Source organism: Diplotaxodon limnothrissa, linkage group LG14, assembly GCF_057381915.1.
Source record: "Diplotaxodon limnothrissa isolate DT_005_m linkage group LG14, D_limnothrissa_male_GT1.1, whole genome shotgun sequence".
NCBI classification, from domain to species: domain Eukaryota; kingdom Metazoa; phylum Chordata; class Actinopteri; order Cichliformes; family Cichlidae; genus Diplotaxodon; species Diplotaxodon limnothrissa.
The window spans coordinates 34,861,643-34,879,354 of NC_140609.1; the positions used below are offsets into that span (position 1 = coordinate 34,861,643).

General features: G+C 36.6%; 1 protein-coding gene across 1 annotated transcript in view; it reads right to left on the reverse strand.

Annotated features, from left to right (window-relative positions):
* cntn5 (contactin 5) overlaps positions 1-17,712 on the reverse strand; it is a 68,102-nt gene that overhangs the window by 39,712 nt on the left and 10,678 nt on the right. Inside the window, exons 5-9 of the mRNA XM_085370213.1 lie at positions 16,048-16,171; positions 15,761-15,936; positions 3,973-4,068; positions 2,471-2,494; positions 604-807 (exon numbers count right to left, since the gene is read on the reverse strand). Coding sequence (XP_085226339.1) covers positions 604-807; positions 2,471-2,494; positions 3,973-4,068; positions 15,761-15,936; positions 16,048-16,171 — 624 coding nt within the window. The remainder of the gene's footprint in view (positions 1-603; positions 808-2,470; positions 2,495-3,972; positions 4,069-15,760; positions 15,937-16,047; positions 16,172-17,712) is intronic.

Genomic DNA, 17,712 nt, shown 5'->3' on the forward strand with positions numbered 1-17,712 from the left:
AAGAGGTAAATTTGCGTTGTAACATTTGGAACAAACGTGTTTCTGAGGCACAGAGGCCATTTCACAGATTCACTGGGGATGTAATCTCAGTGGCTCTTTGAAACCTTGACAAAGACAGGCACCTGCGTGAAGTGATGGACGTTTCTCTGTGTAGTCGGATGTAAAAAAGCCTGTAGGTGAAATCCAACAAACAGCTTCACACCATGGCTCCTGAGAGGCTAGTATAAAAGAGCAAATTCCCATCCACAGCAAGGGCCATTGATTCAGTTAATTTTATGCAGGAAAATGATTTCCCCGATGGCCAGTTTCACCAAAGCACATTGTGAGCTAAGAAGGCTCCCCGCACTAATGTTAAAGCATTGCTCACTATCTATTTATGGTGTGTATGGAATTCAAAACGCCCTCTACAAACATGAGGCTCAGTGGAAAGCAGAAGAACACCCGACTTTATTAACCTATCTGATCTGAAATTTTCCTCCAAATGCATTTCTACACAATATTGTACACACACAGAATATAAAATGTAGTTTTAGCTTTCTGTTACTGTCAAACAAACATTGAACTTTAAAATTTTCTGTGTTATGTACCCAAAAAAACACTCACCGTCGGTTTTCAGTGTCAGAGGTGTTGGGGGACTAAGAACTCTTGCATTTGTCACTGTGTTTTTCACCAGACAGATGTAACTTCCTACATCAGAGGGCTGCACCTTCGAAATATAGAGGTTTCCCGTGTCCTGGGAAATGAAGCGTCGACTGTCCTCGGCGACAAACGAGGGGAATTCATTAAACACCCAGCTGTAGATAATCTCTGAAAAGCAAGTTAAGACAGATACTGTACACATTAGGAAAAAAACTTTTACATGTATGAATTTTGATCAGCTCTTTATCTGTGTAAGAGTACCCAAAAAGGTCTTCTTAACCTCTTTAACAAATAAATTATTGCAATGTACTGAAATATAACATTTATATACTAAAAATACACTGGTTATGAAATGGTCTAAAGTACTGTATAGACGCATTTTGCATTACTGCTTATTGCCTAACACTGCTTAATGCTCAATATAATACTGAAACAGTGATGATTTAAAGGAGTCATGAGTATGGATTTTATGTAGCAACAAAGCCAATTGATCATCACAGACTAAATTAATCTAAAAAATAATATTAAGGTGCTTAAAGTTCAGAGAAGAAGACTTTAAAGACCCTGTTATTTGCAGGGAGGTTAATCTAATTAACCGGTGATTATCAGAAAGGTAAAACTAGCATATGATAGGGTATCATTCCAGGACAGAGTGATTCCAATAAGCTTGGTCATGTGTATGAACGTGCTTATGAATGTATTCAGAGTCATTAAAAACAGATTTAGCTGGCTTTTATAGCAAATAATTCTGAATGATTATCGATGTAGATGGATCACAATCTTTTTTAGATTTCAAACAAAATGCAGTAAGAGTAGAAGATATAAATACCTGATACCTGTAATAAAGTACTTGGTAAGATGTATTGTATTTTAGCCATTTGTACCTTATGAATGTGGCAGAAGTGACAGTTTAATGTATGGATAAATGGATAGATGAATATGGTAAATACAGAGCTAAACTGTGACATATTTCCATGTGTTACACATTTATACATAGCCAAGATCAATATTAAAGTGTGAAACACAATTAAATTCAATCTGTGGAACGCTGCATCCCATTGAACATTGAACTTTTGTGCTACAACTCTTCGATCTGGATCCATAATCCATGAAAGAAACAGACAAAGAAAGGATAAGCTTCTTGTCTTCTTGGTAAATAATGAATAACTGATGTTTTAAAGATGCAACATTATTAGTGCACAGATCTTATGACTAAATTCAACACTCAATTTAAGCTCAGTGTTAGTGGACTCCTAAATACTGTATTTTAACAGATTACTGTCCAAAGTTAGCATCATATGTTGCTATTCTTCCCAGAAGAGGGAAGAACAGGTAAAATAGTGATATTCCAGATTCTGGTCCACAAGTCAAACAGGACCCTGTAAAACTAAAAAGAATAACTTAACACAGAATATCATTGCTGATATAAAAGATAACAGACCTTGTTCTAGACAATAAGCATTGTCAAAGACGCCAGAGTTTCATTACACTCTTTCTATTCTTTATACGCAGCATTTACCCAAAACACACAGAAACTTCTCAAAACCATCAAACGGAAGATGATCAACTTTTCATATCTCAGTGACTCACAGCTATTTTTACTCACAAGGCCTTTGCAAAATAAGTGGCATTTTAATGTCTTTGAATCCTCCCACAGCCATTTTAGCCCAAACATTTTTTAACACTCCCTCTTCAATATGAATTTGAACTGTGACACACCAAAGCATTCATCACAGTAGGATATTCTATGGATGAGGCATCTAATCAAAGTTTTTTGAGATCATTTTTCATTTCGTGTAAGCAATGCCGAAGAAATAAATCATAATCTTACCTGTATTGTGTTTTTGAGTATAATCTGTAAATATGAAAAAATAAGCATCAAAATAAAGGCTCAACAACATGTTGAGACTGGCCTCTCATATCCCTTTTAAACCTAAAAGTTAATATCACAACATAAAAAGGGGAGATCAAGTACTATTCATTTTTGGCCTAAAGTATGATTAGTGTAGCAACGCTTTTTGTGGATAAATGCAATGCTGTAAAAGCTTAGAAGCTTAGGTTTATAGTTGAGGGAAGGTAAGCTTATAAAATAGAAATCAAGACAACAATATCCAAGCTTGTTCCCTGACAAGCAGTTTGTATCTTACTGTATCATTTAACCACATATATACAAGGAACAGGTACAGGAAACCAGAAATTTCTTAATCAACAAGCTAAGGTCCTTCAATTATTCTGTGTAGCACAAATGTATTTTGTAGATTAAATTTTCAATGGATTTTCTTATTTACTCTTTAAATGCTGATTTTCTGTTAGACTAATAAATTGTAAATCTAATGCAGTTGCCCTGAATTACGCATTTAACGGCTGAGTGATTGTATAATATATTCTGTATTGATCCACTTGGCCCGCATAATGAATATAATGCAAGCAATTCAACACGGGGGACTTAAAGTATGTCATTATGAAACCTGGGTCAATTTTACAGTTTATAGTAGTAAGACTGCAACAAATTTCAAAAGACAGAAAATCACTATTTCCATTATGCTGTCATCATGCTAACATCATCGCCAGTGTTTGATTTCAATCACATGCCAATCAGAGTTCCAAGCATTCAAGAAGAGACCTTGGTCAAAAAATTAAATGCATGTATGTATGAGGGGTTGATTTTCAAACTCCCTGTGAAAAATTCATATTCACACATACTCCTTGAGCAAGGGCAACATCTGCACTATGACTGATGAAAAACTTTAAGGTTGAGAAAACTCTGTACTACACTTACATCTGTCAGTCATTACGCAACATTAATTATTGACTGCGTCTCTTTTAAACAAGCTATTTTGTCACCGACTCTCTGGTTGCTACCATGAGATGCAAAATGGCATCTAGAAATGTGTATGGGTGCTGAAGAGCACTTGGCAAACGTTCCCATGGGTGCAGTGCAGGAGAATGACAGAGCTGATGCAAACAGAAAACCCCATAAGAGCTTATATTTAAGGACGACTATAGAGAGGGATATTAAATATATGGCATTAAAGATGGTGGCTGTGTGAAATAATTGGCCGTGTAACATTTCTTTCTAGTTGTAATGATCCAGTAAATTTAATCTTTCATAAGTGGAGTTCTGGCTCTTTGGTCACTGTAACTTGGCACACTAATATGAACAGCATGGATAGATGGATAGACAGGACAGTGAACAGCTATGAAATATAAATAATCAAAATACAATGCATAACATAAAAATAAACAGTGGGAGCAATAACTCACACTGGAGTGGTAATAAAAGCAAAAAATGAATTTCTTCTTCTGCCTGTGATTGAAAAACTAAACTCTTACCTGGTGAATGGGGAGGAGGGGTACACATGAGTACCACACCTTGGCCTTCACGCACAGAAACCCCACCCCGGGCCTTTGTACTGAAAGCACCAAGATCTAGAACAGCATGGAAACGAAAGCTTTCAGTGCAAATAAAAACAAATACAGTAAGATATAATGAATTTATACAGAACCATCATTATTTCTGCTGATAGCCTTTGACTTCATCATTTGATGAGGGAAGTAATTTTGATTTGGTGAGGTAACAATAAAGCTTTTGTTCTCCCCGAGTGATAGTACCTCCACAAAAACATGCTGTACTCAGCGAGAGACAAAGAACAGACAGCTTATGTATTTCTTTTGAAACTACGTACTTTGAACCACTACAGTGGTAAAAAACAACAACAGGAAAATGTTAAAAGCCAGTAAAAACCAGAAAGTTGCATTTTCTTTTCTATTTTACTTTTTTAATAAGTTCTAATTTAAATCACATGGAACTTTACAATTATAGAGTTATGTGTCCAAGTATGTTTTTTTGACCCTGTTGTTACTGTTCATGACTAGAACAATGGATGTTTCATTCCAGAATTGTAGCTTTTTGGAGCATAATGATGGCTGCTAACATTTAGCTGAAGCAATGGCAAAGTGTGGAGATCAAGTGACAGACCTCTAACCTGGGGCAGGTGATTAGGTCTTCATGGCCTTCATTCCATAGTCTTTACAATTATGCCTCAGAGTGACTTGTGAAACCGACTTTGTGGCACATTTAATGAAAATTGTGGTACATGCCCTTTAAATATCATGTTTATATATACACAGCATAGTCAGTGTCTTTAAAAACTGAAATAAAAAACCCCTCACTGGATTACTGAACTTTGTTTTGGTGAAATAACTAAAGGATAGTTCAGGTAGTGACCACACTGAAAGATTAAGAAAAAAAAACAAAACAAAAGAAAAAACATTGGGTATACGGCACTTTTTCATTTAAACACCCAATAGAATGACCTGCCACACAACTCGGATTTGCAAGCACTCAGTCCACACCACCAATCAATTTGCTATGTCCACCATTTCCTGTGCCTAGAAAGAGACAGATCCAGCACTAAATGGACAGTTTATCAGCTCCTGACAGTGAGCAATCTTGGAACAACAACACACAAAATTAAAAATCCTGGAATCCCAATGACTGAAGATAGCTTCTTTTAATGTCTAATGTCTTTTACAAACAACTGTGATTGATCTTTTATCTAAAATTGATTCCAGTCACATTTTACATTCAATTCAGTGTTAGATGGGGACAATTGGCTTGTCCACATTTCAATGTTTTTCACTGTTGTTGACTTTAGAGATAGGTATTTCTATGAGTTTTACAGCTAATACTGCCAGTGGGGCAGCATGGTGGCACGGTGGTTAGCACTGTTGCCTCACAGCAAGAAGGTCCTGAGTTCAATTCTACCATCTGGCCGGGGTCTTTCTGTGTGGAGTTTGCATGTTCTCCCCGTGTTTGCGTGGGTTCGCCCCAGGTACTCCGGCTTCCTCCCACCGTCCAAAGACATGCACTTTGTGGGGATAGGTTAATTGAACAATCTAAATTGCCCATAGGTGTGAATGTGAGTGCGAATGGTTGTCTGTCTCTGTGTGTTAGCCCTGCGACAGACTGGCGACCTGTCCAGGGTGTACCCTGCCTCACACCCTATGACAGCTGGGATAGGCTCCAGTGCCCCCCACAACCCTGAAAAGGATAAGCGGAAGCAAATGGATGGAATACTGCTAGTACCTACTTACAATTTGGATGATTTACCAACTGCTTATTGATTCCTGTATTTTTTTTTTCTTGGGGTTTTAGAATTTATGCAACTGTTTTATTTTCTCTGCGCCTAAATAAAATTTGCTAAAAGAAGAAAAAGAAATTGTTCTGATGCAGGAAACACATCTAGCTGACAAAGATCATGCAAAACTTAACAAATTAGGTTTCAAACATGTCTTCTATTCCTCCCATAGTTCTGGGAGGCGAAGGGGGGTGGCAGTTTTGATATCCTCAACTTTGAACTATGAACATATTTCGGAATTTAAAGATAAAGAAGGCAGATATATATTGATAATGGGTAAAATTCAGGGTATAATGACTACTCTCTTAAATGTGTATATTCCCCCAGGCAGTGACTGGTCCTTATATGAGCAGATTTTGAATTTGGCAACAACAAGGAGTCAGGGAATTTTCATTTGCGGTGGTGACTTTAACGTCACATTAAATGCCAAGTTAGACTCTTCAAATGGAAAAGGCGATCAGAGGAGTATTGGAAGAAGAATGGTGCATTTTATGGACGATTTTGGACTACTAGATGTGTGGAGAGATCTACACCCAAATGACAGAAAGTATACCCACTTCTCAATTCCACACAATGTATATTCTAGGCTAGATTATATTCTCATGTTTAAGAATGACCTATTTAGAATTAAAAGCTGTGAAATAAGCAATTGTACCATCTCAGATCATAACCCGGTTAATCTTGAGATCTGCCTGAATAGCAAAAATAGATCAACCTTATGGAGGCTGAATACAAACATTTTAAATTATCCAAATATTAAAGAGAGTTTGAAAGAGGAAATAGAAACTTATTTAGAGTATAATGAAAATGAGGAGGTATCTCCAGGAATATTATGGGATGCATTGAAGGCAGTAATTAGAGGAAAAATAATTAGTATATCCTCTTACCTGAAAAAATCTAGGTGGGAAAACCGTTGTCAATTAGAAGACAAATTGTTAGAGCTACAACATCTACATTCTGTGACGCTGGATGATGATATCAAATCTGACATAATAAAACTTAAGAAAAAAATAGATGATTTAAATATGATAGATATACAAAAGAAAATCGTTTTTATTAAACAACAGCAATGCGAGGTAGGGAGGAAATCACTAAGACTTCTGTCTCTTAAACTTAGGAAGCAACAAGCAGAGAGGACTATACATAGAATAAAGAATCCTTTTAATGGACAAATAGAAACTGAACTGGGGAAAATTAAACTATGCTTCCAGAATTACTACAGAAAACTTTACTCCCAATCTCCTGTAGATAACAACTCTATTGTCAATACTTTCTTTTCAGGTCTAAAGTTGCAAGGTGTGACAGAGGAACAAAATAAAATGCTGTTGTCCACAATAACTAAAGAAGAAATTTACTTGGCAATTAAAAGATTAAAGGGAGGGAAAATGGCGGGGCCAGATGGGTTCGGCCCTGAATGGTATAAAATAATGCAGGATCATTTGATCCCCACCACGATAAAGACATTTAATTGGGTAATGGAAAAGAAAATTATCCCTCCTTCATGGAGGGAAGCAATAATTTCCATTATACCAAAAGAAGGAAAAGATCAATTAGAATGTAGCAACTATCGCCCAATCAGTGTGTTGAATATTGACTACAAGTTGTTCACATCTATTATCTCTAAGAGATTAGAAATGATATTACCTAGGTTAATACATAATGACCAAACGGGTTTTATTAAACATAGGCAGGCCCAGGACAACATCAGAAAGGTTTTGCATATATTGCGGCAAGTTGACAAACAAAAATTAGAGACCTTAGTGTTAAGCTTAGATGCTGAGAAGGCGTTTGACTCAGTGAGATGGTCCTTTTTATACAAAGTGCTTGAGAAGTTTAATTTTGATAAATCTATAATTGATATTATCTCAGAGTTATACAACAAACCAACAGCTAAAATCCAAATCAATGGGGACCTCACCGAATCATTTATACTGGAACGAGGGACACGACAGGGTTGCTGCATTTCACCGCTGCTTTTTGCTTTGTTTATAGAACCATTAAGTCAGTGGATTAGGCAGAGTCAGCATATAACATGAGTACGAACGCCAGGAGGGGAACAGAAATTAGCATTATTTGCTGACGACTTACTTTTAACATTAACTTGTCCCTCACAGGCACTCCCCCATCTCATGGAAGCACTATCACAGTATGGTTCTTTATCGGGATATAAGGTCAATATAAATAAAACGCAGGTATTAACTTTAAATTACGAACCACCAGTTGAAATCAAGAATCGTTATAAATGGAAATGGGATGCAGATAGCATTAGGTATTTAGGGGTGGTAATACATCGTGACTTCACCAAAATGTTCAATGCCAACTATGCCCCTCTAAATGAATCCATAAAATCAGATATACAAAGATGGAACACTATTCCATTTCTGGACCTACACTCCAGGATTGAATCAATCAGATTAAATATTCTTCCCCGACTGCTGTATTTGTTTCAGTCTCTACCGATTACCATACCACAAAAACAGTTTGCGGTATGGGATAGAACATTGTCAAAATATATCTGGAATGGGAAAAAAGCTAGAGTTAAATATAAAACGCTTCAATTAAAGAAAGAAAAGGGAGGTCGTGGGCTTCCCTGTCTACGAGAATATTATTGTGCAGCTCAGTTAAGACCGCTGATTTGTCTCTGTTGTCCAAACTACACCGCCGGATGGAAAGATGTTGAAGGAACAATAGTAAAAGAAATACCAGTTTCAGCTTTAATATCAGACATAAAATTACAGAATAAAATACATATGGCAGATAAACCTATACTGCAAATAATGATATCAGCTTGGAAAGAAGTAATAAAAATTGGTGGTTTGGAAAATGCCTCTAAGGTTTTAAGATGGTGTGCATATGATTCGGATTTTACTCCAAATCAATATGATAATAGATTCAAAAGCTGGATTTCAAAAGGTATAACCAATTATTATTCATTTGTCCATAAGGGTGCATTTCAAAGCTTTGAATCTTTAAGGAGTAAACATGACTTGGGATCTGATGATTTTTTTTAGATATCTACAGATCAGAAATTATTTTAATCAAAACTTAAAAGTGAACCTAAACGAATTACAATTTGTAGAAACATTCTTATTACTAACCAAATCTGAAGTGCAAAGTAAAATTATTTCTAAATTATATAACAGCATCCGGCGGTGTAAAAATGACATATTAAAGCGAAGTGGGAAAAGGAGGGTAATTTGACAATTACAGAGAAGTGTTGGGCTCACGCATGCAAGATACAGTGGGCTACCACTGGGTCTAATGTTTGGCGTGAATTTTGCTGGAAAAGCATTATGAGATTTTTCATTACCCCTGCTCAACAAAGATATTGAGGAATTGGTGATAAATGTTGGAGATGTGGGGGAGATGGAGCTAACCATTTCCACATCTTTTGGGACTGTAAAGATATTCGCCAGTATTGGTCTCTAATCCATGATCATTTACAAAATGTTTTTTCATTTCTTTTTCCTTCAACTTTTGAGACCATGTTTTTGTGCAATGCACCAGTGGATAAACTGAATTCCAACGACAGAAGACTCCTGTATATCCTTCTGGCCGCAAGTAAAAAGCCTCTTACGAGAAGATGGCTTAAGCCTGAACCACCAACGATAGAAGACTGGATACATTCTGTACAAGAGATCTATACGATGGAAAAAGTGTCATTTTCTCTTAAACTTCAGAGGGTTACCTTCTACGGAATATGGTCTAAATGGACAGACTATGTTAAGCATATGAGGTGTGATTTTGTGTATGATGTTACAACCCTGAGTTCTACGTAAACCTACCTGCCCTGCTGCCTCCTAACCCTAGTTTTTTGTTTGTTTGTTTGTTTGTTTGTTTGTTTGTTGTTGTTGTTGTTTTTTTTGGGGGGGGGGGGGTGTTTTTGTTTGTTTTTGTTTTTTTCTTCTTTTCTTTTCTCTTCTTTTTCCGTCTTCTTTATTTTTCAATTATAAGTTAAAATGTGACAGCAAAGAAAATGTAAAAAGGCAAACTACTGTTATGTTCAACAGCTGTCCCAATAAAAGAGATAATAATAAAAACAATAAAAGAAGAAAAAGAAAAAAGTTTGCACATTTGCACATGCTTCACAGTTATGACTTTGATGTCACTGTTGTGCAATGTGCTCATGTCAGAAAACATGCCAGCACTGATAAAAGAAAAAAGCAGGAGTAATACAGTTCCGATAGATTGGAACAGGTCTTGAACCGGAACCAATTTCTGATTCCCATCCGTAGCTGTCTTGCCATTTTTTCCTGTTTTAATTGTCTTGGACAGCTATCCTAGAGATACTCTGTCATAACACCTTGGCCCATTTGGAAACAGCATGCCACCAGAGCACGGATGGAAATGATTGTCTCTGCGCTCCCTATTGATTCACCCGCAGCTGTCACCACCCTGTCTTCTATTGTCAGTGTAGCTTTGCTCTACATCTTTTCCCTTTTTTATTCCAACATAACTCATGCATTATCTTTGATCAATGTCTTTAATTAGTAAGCAGTCAATGAGGAAGCTACATTGATTTTTTATCTAATGATAAAATAGGATAAAATATGAAATGACTGAGTGAGTAATTGGTGAGTAAATAACACAGACATGAGTACAGCCACAGTAATTACAGACCTACAACGTGGCTGCGGGAGTTGGCAGCAACCAGATGTGGATATGAGCGTTTCAGTATATTCTCTCCCTTTAATAAATTCTGCCAGGCTACATGTTGTGGAGAGAAGGGTCTTCTTGGGCAGCTTGCCTAAATTTGTCAATAATGAATGATATTCCAGACCTTAGTATATTTACTTTAAGGGCCTACACTTGCTATGATGTGTGTCTGAAACACACGGTAAAGGTAGACAATTCCTGGGAAACAACTCCAGGCACACAGGAAATTCAACATTTTACAGGAAGAAGCAACACAAGGGGGATATCAGGTAAGCACTAAGAAATCTGAAGTACTATTTGATTAACAAGTGCAAAAAGCTATATAGACAGAATGATCACTTAACATACAGGACAAATTAAGACCAAGTGGGTGCTTCAGTCATTAAATATGGTATGAAACCAGAAGAAAATATAACGTCCTTTTACAAGCTAAAGCTATGTACCCGAGTTAATATTATTGACTTTTTCAATAATGTAAAAACAAAAACAAAAAACATGGCCATTAAAGCTTCCAGAAAAATTACAAGTCAACATATGTCCATATAAATGTTTAAAATCCAAGTCAGTGATGAAATCTGCAGCAAGCAAAGGAACAGGTGCTTAATATAAATCCGATATTTCAAGGTCAGTATGAATCAATTCAATCAATGAGCTTTACATCTGATAATGTAGAACATATCAGAGTGGTGTGTGTGGCTCTTCCAGTGCTTGATTTAAAGCATCCTGATAATTTCATTACTACTGTACAGCTTGGAGTGACTTGAGCCTTGGCCAGCCTCACGTCCGCAAAAAGAGAGAGGGGGAGAAGGACTCTTCGGAGAGAAAGATCAGACGCCTCCTTTCTGCCTGCTGCCTTCAAAGTCACGGCTGAAAAGCAGCCCAAGTGTGAGTTCAGTAGCTCAGAATTTCAAAACAAAGAGAAAAAAAGCATCCTACTGAAACATCTTTCGAACAGAGTACACGACCAGTGGATAGAATATATAGAGCCTTGACTCAACCTTTCCCCATGCACTCTGCCTTGTCCACTCTTTACTCTCTCATGACTCAGTGAAGCAGGGCTGTGATCAGTATGGCCGCTATCTATAGCGAGATAAATGAATACAGTGCATTAACATAGAGCCACCACCATAAATGAGGGACACTGACAGCCTACTCAAATTGATTCAGTCCAATAAGTTAAAAAAATGTATTTATTTAAAATAAATTTAAACGAATAATAAGATTAATTATTATTACTATTATTATTATTATTATTATTATTACTATTATATAACATAACCAGAGATGCAATAGCTCATCTGACTCACTATCCATTACAATTCACACATTACTGTAATGTGTGAAATAGAGAACAAAAGTTTCCTGAGTCATATAAAGTAGCAAAAACATTTAGGTGAACTGACACACACACAAGGGCTGTGAATGTTTATTATGATGATATTATGATGAGGCTTTCAAGATGTTCTCTGATAGTACTTATTAAGTTTTTGTGCAAAACAATATCAAGCCCATTAACCTTTAGTATTTTAAGTAGGCGTGAATCAAACTCAACCTGCTGCAGGTACTATATAGAAGTTGGAGGCTTCTTTCAGACCAGGTAAAGGACTTTAGTATTTACAGCGCTGTGCTTTAAATTCTACAATCTAACTGGGGTAATCATGTTCCAATCTAAAGTCAAAGTTACAAGAAGCCAGGTTTCTATATGCTGTTTAATATGCGTGTAATGCATTCCACAAGTCACATAGCTTGAACACTGATTTCTAGTTCAATAAAGCATCAATTACTCCATTAAAACGTTCAGTTTACATGGAAAAGAAGTACCCATATGAATCTGAACCAGGTAAAGCAATCAACCACTGTGCTACTGCATAAAAATGTGCAGTGCTAACATGAAAAGGGAAGGAAAAGTTGAGCTTCATGCTGAGTGATAAATACCCACCATTTGATATGCTGAAAGAGCGAAGGAAGGTTCTGCATTTAAATGTGTGCTGCAGGGCACCTTTCTTTGTTTCTGTGGCTAGCCTTTTGAAGGGCTGCACTTTAAAGAAATGTAGCCTACTGCACATTCACGCTGCTGAATATTTGTAGTGCACGAAGCAAAAGAAACAGTCACACAGATGTGTTATTTTACATGGTAGAAAAAACCCTGGAATGAATCTAGTGAAGAGAAGAAATGATTGGACTACTATTTCTGCTCATGGTTTAGCAAAGGCAGCTTCAGTCACACAAATCCCATGTTAAATATCATTATTAAATAAACAGCAAAGCAGCTGTTAAACATAGTACACAATCTTTGAAATTTTTTAGAAAGTTTCTCTTATTAGAGCTTATTTTTTTAATTACATCATTTTTTTTTTTTTTTTTTTCTAAATGACATCAGAAACAGCAGTATGCGACATTACGTGATGGCAGAGCTTCAGTTCATCCTTTGTCATTTTTTTTTTTTTTTTTTTTTTTAATAAATAGGACAGGGGGAATGAATGAGAGAAAGAGGGGGAGAGAAAGAAAGAAAACCAAAGGGGAGAAGAGACGGTGAGAAGGGGGGGGAAGAGAGAGAAAAAAAAAAAAGAACTCCTGGGTCACCTGTATGGAGAAAAAAAAAAAAAAAAAACAAACAAAAAAAACAAACAGAGGAGACAGCAAACAACAAAGAGCAACATAATAATAGAGAAAACAAAGCACCATCACAATAAACTAGCTAGTCATAGATATCAATATTTACTAAATAATAAACGATATTGTGCAGCACGCAAGATAGACAGCGCACAGTGTGCTTTGAGGTAGCAGCCAAGAAAGCTTTAGTCCGCGTCTGTGAATACCCATGTGTGCATACCTGTGTGGATCAGCATGCTTGCATTCCAAAGGTTTCTCCATGTAATGATCTGCTAGGGAGTGTGGGGGGGCCACAGCCCCGTCCTCCAGGGTTTTTAATTACATCATAACAAAACATATGAATTTTGTTTTCTGTGCATACATATTTTTTATTGCTCTCAGGTATAACAGTTTAGCATAATGAACTATGTGTAAGGATTGTATCAAACAGCAGTACTTGCAGTGTTTGATACTCATTGAATTTTATATCTATATATATCTATATAGATATATCTATATATCTATATATATATCTATAGTAACAACATGATGACCTGCCTGTTATTGAAACTAGAAAATCCAATTTTGTGGAAAGGTTGTTTGGATGAAGTTGATGTGTGACAGTTGGCCATCATCTCACCTGACACACCTGCCAATCAACACAACATATCCCTAACCTCACTATCTGCTCAAACCACATTTTTTTCAATATGATTACCAAAGCAAAATGCACACACTTGAAGAACTGCAACAGTAAACAAAGAGTGACCAAAATATGATCCACAACCCCAGTTCCAAAAAAAGTTGGAATGCTGTGTGAATAAAAATTGAATGATTTGCAAATCTCACAAACCCTTATTTGCTTCAAATCAAATCATATGCTCTGGAGGTTGCCCAAAAAATGCATCTTTACTGATTTTAGATCAATAGAAATGAAACTTAAAAAGTATTTACACAAAACTAAAAAAGCTATACATAAAGAGTCCATTGCAAAACAGAAAACTGATTCTTTAAAACACAATGCTGAAAAACAACAAATGTGCCTCTTTAAATATGATGGTTGATACAGAGTCAGGCCAAGACAGTTTAAATTTATCGAAACAATGGTGGACTCTACAGTTTTATTTGGTACTCTACTTAATTTTACTGGGGATTACAGACATTTGCTGTCATTCAGTGCTGTCTGAAGTTGTTGTGTAAGGCCTAAAACTTCAGAAGCACACTACTAACCATCTTCTAAGAAAAAACAAATACCCTAAAAGGGGGAAAAAAACCTAAATGAATTAACAGAGTGTGTTAGTATGGGAAGTATGGTAAATAGTTGAACAAAGTTTCAGTTCCAACTGAAACTTTGTTCAACTTTGTATTAATTTAAAATCATCAGTTCCTCCAAGAGGAACCGAGTGGATCATGAGAACGCCAGCAAAATACCCACAGTAGTATAACATAGCCACTTGATTCCCTGAATATAGAGGATGAAGGTTCATGTTTACCTTTTAAATTTTCACTCACACGTATCTATTCTTATACCCATTGCCTCGGATATGAGAACTACTTTGAGATAGTCAACAGCATTAGCTGTCAGGGTCCTCCACTGTGAAACCTAAGGAAACACCTTCTATACTTTCCCATGTTTGCCATGTTCAACATCTTTATGCTTTGGGCTTAGACTTATAAATACACTAGGTGCTTAAATGGGATAATAAGAGCATAGCAGTAAAATAATGCTAATATTAGGTATAGATAATGCAACCTGATAAATTGGTTGTAGATTAGTTTGTTTTTTTTAGAAGTAAAAAACTCAAGCATAAATTTGTACATGACCCTTAAGTTTAAAAAGGAGGAGAAAAAGATCTGGATATGTTTGAGAACACAGATGAGGGTACATGTTGAAGTACATCTTGCGTTCCACACAAACAGGCACAACTTTTTTGAAGCCTGTGCTTTACCATCTGGGCATTCCAGCCTGCCAAGCAATCTGCCTTACACTTAAATTAGGACTGGTCCTCTTTTGATTTTTATTCACTTGGATCATATTGATATATATGAAACTTTGTGAATGAATGCAACCAAAAGTAAAGAAAGCACTTGGTTCTCTGGGCGTCAAGAAATGCTGTGTTTTTATAGAGAAGTTCATCCATTTTGCCTGCTACACAGCTGCAGGCCAATCTAGTGATGCCTCTTAAGTAATTCTGTAGGAACTCTAAAGCTCCATAACACTGGATGAGACTGTGTACCTTTCTTTCTAGCAACAACTCAGTGACTGGGAAGGGTAAACTACTGGTAAGAGTAGTATGGTCATTGCCCCCTGAGGAAACTGAAGAGCACCCCAACAATGCATTTTGACTAAAGGATAGTGTCCCTGGTGATTCCATGTGTGCCCTCTGATATTTATTATACTGTGGGAAGAAACGTGCAGTTTGGTCTCATTTAACACTTGCACTCGAGTGCATATACCCCTTTAGCAGTATCAGATGGAGCTTGTGGGAACTATATTCAGCAACAAAACAAAACAAAGCATAGTGTTTATTTATCCCTAGAACCAAACAGGGCTATTTTGACTCAGAGAGACAAAAGGGCTTAAAGCTAAGTATTTGCTTCATAGAAGTTCTTAGTCTGACAAAAATGAAATGCACTTTCCATTTGTTTTAATAAATACTGACTTACAGTGCGGTTATCTGAACTTTACTAGGTAGAAAGTTGGTGTAATAAAGCAGAGAAATCATACTCACATGCAAACTGTAATAAAGCATCTCGACTGAGGACAATCCCAATGCTGTTCTCTGCTTTGCACTGGTACTTTCCATAGTCAGTGATCTCACTTGCATTGGAAATAATTAAGTTTCCGTCGATGAATGTGTAGCGGTAATCTGCCTCTGAATCTACCTGCGTCCCATTGATGTACCAACTGAAAAACATAAGAGGAATAAGGTTTTTGTTATATTTGTGATGAATGACCAACTTATTTTCGAGTTAAAGCTGAAATTTCAATTAGCACACAGACAAACGAATGCCACACCTGTATGTGGGTGGTGGATTCCCCCGTGCCTCACAGTGCATCACCACTTTCTTTTCATCAGAATCCAAAGGAAAAATAACATCATCTGGCTCCTGGATAAAAACAGGCCCAAACTCTTCACTTTCTACAACAAAAGAAGAGATGGAGAGAAGATGATTATAATTATCATAACAGAGTGCCAGGGGGCTTTCTATGAACTCTGGAATTTGATTTGTGCATGAAACAGTAGGAAATTTGCAATTTTTCACAACATTAAAACCACCTGCTTAATATTGTGTGTATCACTTTTATTCTGTAGTCAGGGCAAGGACATGACAAGTCTGGGGTGCACTGTGGGATTTGGGGACTTTAGGTTACAAGATGGGGCGCTGTGGACTGGACTTGCTTTGGTGCATTTTTGATGGTCACCAAGATTGGGATCTAGAGAGCTTGGAGGCTAGGTTGATGGACTCCTTGTTGTGATTCTTAAGCCATCAGGTTACATTTTCCTGCTGAGGGAGGTTGCTGCCAGTGGTTAGTCCATGTCAAAGTAACAGTTAGATATATGTGAGGACCTGAGGGAAGATCACTGCACTATGGACAAAATATTCCCTTCACCTGTCTGTTTTTTAATATTGTGGCTAATTAGTGCATTCCAGATTGAGCGATATATTTTATAACTAATCTGTTAGTTCTAACATTACAAAGAACTGAGTAATCCTCAAAATGGCACTCTAAACTGAATTTTGAGCAAGAACACCTGAAAAGCATTGTCCTTCCAAGAGCTATAACAGCTTTTGAAGTTAGAAGTGATCCTTTCCTCAGGGTAATCTTTTAGGTTTCTTATGTTAAAAATGAATGATGATATAAGTTAAACCTTTAAGATTATCCATTAAGCTTTTATCCCATTTCTTTTAGACGTTTTTGGACACACTGCTGTTTGACTAAATGGGCGAGTGATTAACGAAAGACAAGTGATGGTCCTGACTTTGCTATTTACTAAAGTATTTTTGTTGCCCTGGCTTGGGAGTGCAAAGCAGGGAGTGTACATCTTCTATCTCTTTGGGCTTTGCACTTGATATCCAAGCACATACAGTTTGCTAAACAAAGGTATCAAATGGTAAACAACCATGTTAGGGGACTGATAACATTAGTACGATATTGTTATCCATCTTCTCTTCTTACAGATTTGTTTCTGTCCTTTTACAGAATAATTTAAAGATGCTGCCACTGAGCAGAAAACAGGCATTTTTTTTATTTGTTGGAGGGAATATTATAACACAAGCATTATTTTTTCTGTCAATCTTTCTGCAGTGTTCACCTTCTTTGCTATGGTGGATACCAGGCCTCTATTTCTTTCTTTCTTTTTTAAAATAACACTCTTGGCAAGCAGAAGAATACATTAAAAAAAAATAAAACAACAACAACAACAACAACAACACACACACACACACACACTAAAAGGACCTTATCTGATATTCAGCAAAATTATTTACTGTATGTAACTCTAATATAAGTGCTTTAATATGGTATTAATCAATTGCTATATACAAACAAATGTAATAAGACAGACCATTGCGTTTAAATGGGAACACAAGCTCATTTCAAATACGCTGTATTGAAAATAGTATTTGCTTGTCTGCCTTAATATGCATATGAACTTGAGTGACATCCCGTTATTAATCC